Below are 8252 nucleotides of genomic sequence, written 5' to 3'. Positions count from 1 at the left end.
AAAAAAAACAAAAAAAAAGAATTCTAGCCAGTTTGTGCTCTGAAATTCCTGGATACCCTCCACTGGGAGGAGCAAAGGTAGTAGCCACATAATAGCTGTGTTGCCTTGGGTATGTGACATCAACCTCTTTTCTTTCTTTTTTTTTTTGAGACAAGGTCTCCCTGTGTAGTCCAGGCTGGCCTCAAATTCACAATCCCCTGCCCCCGCCCTGCCTGTCCCGGGATTAGAAATCTGTGCCACCACACCCAACTTTCCTTTGTTGTTTGTTTTTTGAGATAGGGTCTCACTATGTAGCTCAGGCTGGCCTCAGAGTCTTGCCTCAGCTTCCCAAATGCTGAGATTACAGATGCCCACCAGCACACCCAGCTACCATCACGTCTGAGAAGTCTTCACATCTTATCTAAAAGGAGCACAGGTGGCAGTTGGTCCTCCACAGCCGCACGTTCCACCAGCTGCTGACTGACAAATACCACTGCCTCTGTACCAAACATGTACTGTGTGGACTTTTGTTGTCCTATTTTCTAAGGAATACGGTGTAACAACTATTTACATAGTATTTGTACTAGGGATTGTAAGTAATTTAAGGATTATTTAAAGTACACAGGAGGAGCCAGGCTTGGTGGCGCGCGCTGTAATCCCAGCACTCGGGAGGCTGAGGCAGGAGGATCATTTCAAATTTGAGGCCAGCCTAAACTGCATAGCTTGACCCTATCTTAAAAGGGCAAAAAATAAAGTATATGCAGGAGGATATGCGTAGATAATATGCAAATGCTATGCCATTTTATGTAAAGATTTGCGCATCCTCAGACTGTGGTACCCACAGGGTCTTGGAACCCATCCTCATTGGATAACGGGAAGGCTGTACAATAGTAGTATCGGATTCACAGGCATCTGAGAGGATGACATGAGGTTTCCTATACAGACTTCATATCCGATTCCTTTGAGAAGGGGATGGGGAAAATTTTTTTTAAAGGTATGGGTGGGTGGGCAGTGTGTGAATACCGAGGTGGGAGTGAGCGGCTTATTCAGGCAAGAGTAGCTGCAGAGAAACAGGATGTAGTTAGGAAGACGGGGCCAGATAAAACTGAGCTGAGGCAGAATTCCAAGTTCAACCCCAACCTGAGCAACTTAGTGAGAGTCTGTCTCAAAAACCAAGGGTAGCCGGACGTGGTGGCGCACGCCTGTAATCCCAGCACTAGGGAGGCTGAGGCAGGAGGATTGTTGTGAGTTCGAGGCCAGCCTAGGCTATAAAGTGAGCTCAACGCTAGCCTGAACTGCGTAGGAAGACTCTGTCTCAAAAAGCAAAAAAAAAAAAAAACAAAAAAACAAGCGTAGAGATTAGCACAGTCCAAAGGCCCTGGGTTCAACCCCAGTATGGGGCAGAGGGTGGGGGCAAAGCCCCAGAGGCAGGAGGTCAAACCTAACTCTGCAGCAACAGGGAGGCATCGCCCTCTCGGCAACAAGAGTGGCCTCATCAGAGCTGTGCTTGAGGAAGATAAAACCAGCAACTGAGGAAGAGTCTGGCTAGAGGTCAGAGGTTATACACAAACCAGCCCAGGCAGCTCACCCGGAATTCCATGTCCAGATTGTTGGTGGAGACCATGGGATCCTTCAGGAGGGAGTAGTCGATGCCAACCAGCTCATCCACAGAACTTCGCACTGTGGGGAGGGGCTCAAGTCACTCAAAGCTATGTGATGCTAGGCCAGGTGCTTAACCTCTCTGGGCCTCTCATCTGTAACATGGTGATACTCCCCCTCTAGGCTTGTTATGAGGATGGAATTTGTTTTATGGGGAAACCATCTAGTGCTTGATATATGCAGTAACTATTTAATAATGTTAGCTCTTTCTTTCTTTTCTTTCCTTCCTTCCTTTTCTTTCAATCTTTCCTTTCTTTCTTTCTTTCCTTCTTTTTCTTTCTTTCTTTCATCTTTCTTTCTCTCTTTCTCTCTTTCTCTCTCTCTCAATGCTGAGATTGAATCCAAGCCCTACACATGAAGCTTATATCCTCACCCCTTTTCTTTTTAATTTTTTTTTTGGAACCAGAATCGAACTCAGAACCTCATGCTTTCCAGGCAGGCACTTGTGCCACTGAACTATCTCCCTGGCCTTCTGTCACCCCTTTTTACTTACTTTGATTCAGGGTCTTACTAAATTGCAAATGGACCAGGCTGGGTTCGAACTTAAAATTCTCCTGCCTCAGCCTCCCAGAATGCTGGATCACAGACTTGTATCAGCCTGACTATGACTATTTTTATTACTCCTCTTATTATTACTACTACAGGGGTTTCAGGTCCCTAAACAAGATGGCAAAGGAACACTTTTCTTCCTTGGTTTTCCCCACTTCATCCTTCCCTTCCCATGTCCTGTGTGTGGCACATGATGTAAGATCTCTGCCCCACAGCAGACTGAGATCACGGCTTAGGAACAAGGAGTTCACGTTAACTGAGCACTTAGGACCGGGCAGAGGATGAAGACTAACGGGGTCCCAGTGATCAGCAGTGAGGACCCCATCACTCACTGCCAGCCGAGTGAGGAAACCAACCCTGAGAGGAGCGACTGTAGGACTTACCGCAGTCACACAGCAGTCAGACAGGACTGCACCCAGGGCTGTTCAGCAGCTGGGCTTGGAGGGCCCTCACTGAGCTGCTGTGACAGATGCTCACCCAGCCCCCTCCTGGCCCCACCACTCCAGCTCAGCCCAGGGCTCCTGGCCCCAACTCACCAGGAACGGTGTCCAGGAGGGAGTTGAGCAAGACCATCCCTGAGTGGTAGAGAACAGGGCAAATCTAGGAGGCAGGAGCCAGAGTCAGGGCCGCCTCAAAGCCAGGGCACGCCCACCCACGCCCCGGCCTGCGGCGGCCCACACCTGCTGGTTGAGTAAGAAGCGCATCCCCGAGATGATGAACGAGGACAGAAAGTCATACACCTTCCTGCAAGCAGAGAGGAGAGGAGAGGAGAGGAGAGGCTCTGAGCCCAGCCCCAGCCCCAGCCCAGGTCCAGGAGAGGGAAAACAGACCAGAGACACGGTTGTGACGGGACTCCTCAGCATCAGCCTGAATTACCAGCTACTCGCTGTGTTGTTTTCCAACATCCGGGCCCCAAGCACTCCCGCTTGACTCTCAAGGCCGCCTCACCTACCCGCTGCCCCTGCCAGCCACGCAGACCCACCACCGTGACCCTGAAGTTCCTCGGAGCTGCTCAGAGCACCCTGCTTCCATACCCCTCCTGTTGTCCTCCCTTCCACCCTCAGGGTTCCTGCCCTGCCTCCTCCTGAATGCACTAAGATCCTTGCTCTTCCAGGCAGCCTTCCCAGGTGTGCCTCCTCTGAACACCCAGAGGACTTTCTTGGTCCTGCTCTCAGTGGCCTGAGATGACAACTGTTCAGTCCCTCCCGCTAGGGTCTGAATCCTCAGGGCCTGGCATACACTTTGCTAAATAAATAAAAACCTGACATTCAGTGGACTCTAGGTGATAAATCCACTATCTTTTCGCCACCCTCTCCCAGAACCAGCACAACAAAGTCCCCTTCCCAGCTCAGAACCTGGAACGATGGTATTATTTTTGTTATTATTAAAAGCAACTGCACAGCCGGGCATGGTGGCACACGCCTGCAATCCCAGCACTTGGGAGGCTGAGGCAGGAGGATCTCATTGCAAGTTCAAGACCAGCCTGGGCTACAGAGTGAGCTTAAGGCCAAAATGAACTGCATAGTGAGAACCTGTCTCAAAAAGACAAAAAAAAAAAAAAAAGCAACTGCGCATGCCTGTAATTCCAGCAGGAGGACTGCAAGTTCGAGCCCGCCCTGGGCAACTTAGTGACTTAGGCCCTGTCTCAAACTAAAGGGCTTCCAATTATTGAGAACTCAGTACAGGACCAACTGCACACACTAATCCTCACAATTACTCTTAGTAAGTGAGCAGCACTCGGATAGGCATCTATCACATGCCAGGTCCTATACCGTCAACACAAAAGAGCGTTGTGATCACAGTGACCTTAAAAATAGGTTCTATCATCATCCCTGTTATACCAACAAGAAGAGTGAAGCATTGAGCATCAGTGATTTGCCCAAGCTCACAGGAAGTGCTGGAGCTGAGATTTGGACCCAGTTGGTCTGACTCCCAAGTTCTGCATTGTAGGACTTAAAAGGGCTAGGACTTACTTGAAGGTTCCCCCGAAGGCCACGTGCATTTTGGAGACAAAGGCCTGGCATGAGACGTTGGACACTTTCATCCTGCCCGTGGGATCCTGGGAGAGCTGCAGACCTGTGCGGATGGACACACCCTCCGCGGAAGCATTGATGTAGCCCCCATCATAGCTGCCAAAGAGGGTTAATGTTCACCCCGTTTAGGGAGCTCAAGGGTCCCCCTCCCCTCCCCGTTCCCATATATCAGGACACCTCTCAATAAGGCTTCACTTCTGCTCGGCTTACCAGACCTCCTACCCAAGTCTCCTATCCAGCTTTATGAAGTGCATGACTGTTTCTGATGAACAGATGGAACTCAGAAAAGCTAAGGGGTTGCCCACAGCCACACAGCACCCCAGCCCTCCCGACTACCCGCCTCTCCCTGGTAGCCCCAGACCCTCACAAGAACCAGTAGAGAAGCTGTCTCCGGAAGCGAAGCCCCAAGGAGGCGTTGGTGATTTGCAGAATGAGCTCCTTCTCAGGCTGGAAATGGAGCTCAGAGGCTCGCAGCTGCAGCTCAGTAACCTTCACCCTGAGGGAAGACGCGCTCAGATCCAGGGCCAAGAGGAGAGGACCCCATCTAAGCACAGGAAATTCATTCCCTCCTCTTCCGGTATAGGCTCGAGGAAACAGGTAGGTGGAATGAATTTTTCCCTTCCCTCTGAAGCATTCAATTTATTTGGGGGGAATTTTGTTTTTTGAGACAAGATCTCGTTCTGTTGTGGGGTTTTTTTTGGTGTTTGTTTGTTTGTTTTCCGGTACCAGGAATCCAATTTACGACCTGCACTTGCCAGGCAGGCGCTGTGCCATTGAGCTAAATCCCCAGCCCCATTTTCTTTTCTTTCTTTCTTTTTTTTTTTTTTGGTATCGTTCTGTTGTTGAGCCAGGCTTTGAACTCACTATGTAGCCTAGGCCGGCCTCGATCCAACTCATGGAGATCCTCCTGCCTCAGCTTCCTAAATGCTGGGATCACAGGCATGAGCCACCACCTCCCATCATGCACCTGGGCATCTCAGAGATTATCTACTCCTGCTCCAGGTGTTTAAAAGTGAGTAGTTCGTTCTCTCTCTCATTATTACTTTTATTTCTTTCTTTATTATTTGTATTTATTTGTTTTGCTTTTGTTTTTCATTTTTAAAAATTTACTTATTTACTTTTCGAGATGAGGGTTTTCTATGTTGCCTGGGCTATCACAAACTCACGAGCTCGAGGGATCCTTCCACCCTAACCCCCCAGGAGCTGGAACTACGGACAGGAGACACCCAGCACTGGGGCTTTTGGGAGTTTTGTTGCTTGCTCCTCCTTCCCTACTACATCCCAGGTTTGCTCCATGGGTCTTTTAGCTTTGCCCGCTCCCCAAGACCCGCCCCTTATCCCAGTTCCCCCATCCCTCCCGTCCCAAGCCACAGGTCACACTTGTAGTCCCTCCCATTAGCTCCACTTCGTGCCCTGGACTCCAGTGTCATCCACTGGCAAGTTCTTCGACCCCTCAGTTCTGGGGCTTTTTGGCCATGCCTCAATTTCACTGGTCCTGCCTGGTTCTTCTCGGTCCCACCTACATCTTCTATGCAACGCCCTCTGCCTGGGCCCGGCCATATTGGCCGGCTTGGTCTTTCATCTTTCGGCCCCTTGCTGTTTCTTCAAACACACCCCGTCGATTTGGCCACGCCCCCATCCCGCGGGGCCCTCCGGGGATCACGTGTTAGGTCAGCCCCGCCCCCAAGCCCACACTTACTCAGAGATGTTGTAGTGGAATTGGCCGTCTTTGCCCCGCAGGTCTGGGATAGTGATGGTCTCCAGCTCTTGCTCCAAAAAGCGCATCCCCTCCTGCTTCACTGAGGCAGCAGCGAGAACTCAGCTCCCGCCCTCCCTGCGGGGGAACACACCCCACCCGCTTCGGCCTGGGCCCGCGCCTTACCCAGCTCCAGCGCCTTGGATGTGACACGGATCTTGCACCCCGGGAGCTCCGCGTGAGCGCCGGCCAGCAGCGCTAGGAAGAGGGCTCCGAAGAGGGCCATGGCGAGTGGGCCTGTGGATGAGGCGGGGTCGCAGGGGTCATCTGCTGAAATCCACTCCTGGGACGTCCCACAAGAAGAGAGAGCTCGCCCGGACAGTTACTGTTCCTATAACTCTGGAGAACTTGGAGCTGGTAATATTGCCTCCATTTGGCAGATGGCAAAACTGAGGCTCAGAGAAGCGGTCCGATTTGAGCTGTCTCCCAAAGGATGTGGGACACGGGGGAGGGGACATCCTCGGTTTCCTTGTGCGACAGCCGCCTGACGAGTTTGGACCTCGGGGGATCATCCCCATCCCCCAACAACCTCCCCTGTCCTAGCCCAGCAGGCGGGCACAGGCTTGTGCGTTGCCACGGCAACGACTGCATGCGCATTCCTGGGGAAGGGTTTGCGGTTTCCCAGGCCCCGCGCCTAGGTTGCTGCTGGGACCCCGGGCGCCCGCTTTTCCTGGCTACCTCCTGGTCCTAAATCCCTCCCATTAGGGATTCCGCCGGGTGCCCCCCATCTCAACGGCCTCCTCAGCCAGGGTCCGGGAGTGGGATGGGGAGGCACCCCAACTCACTCAGTGGTAGAGCTGGAGGATGGCGCGGTCACGTGGGGCGGCGGGCCGCACTGGGGATCCGGGCGGCTGGGTCTGGCGGGTAGCGATCTTCCCGCAGCCTTTATAAAGCAGGGCCTCCCAGACCCTCCCTCTGCGTTCCCTCTCTCCCCTCCTACCCGGGGGCTGGGAGGGGACAGGGCGGAACGCTGGACGCCGGGAGGGTGGGGAGAGCTGTACAGAACCCCGTGACGCCAGCTGCCCTTGAAACTAGAGGGGGACTCCAGCCCCGCAAAAGGGAGGGCGGTGCATGAGCCAGCCTGCCCAGCCAGGACGCCACAGGCCGAGTATGCTCCTCTCCCCGCATGGTCTTGGACAAGTCACTTCACTTGGGCCACTGAACCTGTTTCCTCACCCAGCAGAAAGTGCAGGATAATAGGAATTACCTTCTAGGCCTTTATTGCAAACCAGGGGAGCGGAGAAATCAATTCCCAAGGCATATTTTTCCCTTTCCTTTTACCCAGTCATTTCTTTCTTTCTTTCTTTCTTTTTTTTGTACTGGGAATCGAACTTAGGACCTTGTGCTTGTCAGGCAGGCACCTGTGCCACTGGGCTATCTCCCCTACCCAGTCATTTCAACACTTCTCCTGACCTGGCTTTGGTATTGGGTCCCCAAAATAGCAAGGACCCTGGGGCCCAGAAACGTTTCCCACTTGGGAAAGCAAGTCCTACACGTGCCATCAGCCCAGGAGGGCAGCACACAGGTCACTCCTTGGGTTCACTCCTGGGGGCCATGGATTGTTCCTTGGAGCCTTGGAGTGAGATGCTCTGCATAGTAATTGGGGGCTGCATCTGCTGCCCACAAGGTTCCAAGCACCTGCCAAGGGGCACAGAGTAGGTGCTAGATACCTTTATGTGGTCAAATGGATAAAAGAGAAAGGGGGAAAGAATAACGATGTCCACTGAGCGTGTACTTGGCACCAAACCATTCATCTAGCTAGGATGAACCAGTCAACCTGCTTTGCCCAGGACCTTCCTGGTTTTGTTGTTTGTTTTTTGTTTGCTTTTTGAGACAGGGTCTCACTATGTAGTACTGGCTGGCTTCAAACTCAGCAGTGATCCTCCTGCCTCAGCCTCCTGAGTGTTAGGATTACAGGCATGCACCACCATACCTGGTGGGCTTTCCTGGTTTTAAAACTGTACCTGGGGCTGAGTGGTGGCACATGCCTGTAATCCCAGCATTAACAGGAAACTGAGGTACAAGAGTCGTTATGAGTTTGAGGCCAGCCTGGGCTACATAGTGAGACCCTATCTCAAAAAAACCCCAAAACAAAACAAAATACCCCAAAATGACTTTGTTCTTTCCATGTGCCCTTGCTCCGTGACCTGCTTCCCTATTGGGCTAACATTAGCTAAGCCACTATACTTGTAATCCTGTATGTTGATTGTAGTTTGACCTATGTTGTACCCACATTGTGACTTTGCTGTATAAATTGCCCCTGACAAAGGGCTTCA

At 52.0% G+C, this 8252-nt stretch overlaps 1 protein-coding gene across 1 annotated transcript in view; it reads right to left on the bottom strand.

Moving 5' to 3' along the window:
- The window catches only part of Pltp (phospholipid transfer protein), a 14495-nt gene extending 7558 nt beyond the window's left edge, over positions 1–6937 (bottom strand). The window contains exons 1-8 of the mRNA XM_005392402.2: positions 6762–6937; positions 6103–6213; positions 5920–6019; positions 4588–4716; positions 4161–4316; positions 2868–2931; positions 2724–2787; positions 1568–1659 (exon numbers count right to left, since the gene is read on the bottom strand). Of these exons, the coding sequence (XP_005392459.1) occupies positions 1568–1659; positions 2724–2787; positions 2868–2931; positions 4161–4316; positions 4588–4716; positions 5920–6019; positions 6103–6202 (705 nt within the window). The 5' untranslated portion in view covers positions 6203–6213; positions 6762–6937. The remainder of the gene's footprint in view (positions 1–1567; positions 1660–2723; positions 2788–2867; positions 2932–4160; positions 4317–4587; positions 4717–5919; positions 6020–6102; positions 6214–6761) is intronic.
- Positions 6938–8252: the final 1315 nt, after the last annotated feature.

The sequence above is a fragment of the Chinchilla lanigera genome, unplaced genomic scaffold (genome assembly GCF_000276665.1).
Source record: "Chinchilla lanigera isolate Chin_1 unplaced genomic scaffold, ChiLan1.0 scaffold00044, whole genome shotgun sequence".
Taxonomy (NCBI): Eukaryota; Metazoa; Chordata; class Mammalia; order Rodentia; family Chinchillidae; genus Chinchilla; species Chinchilla lanigera.
This window is presented reverse-complemented; position numbering and strand designations above follow the sequence as displayed.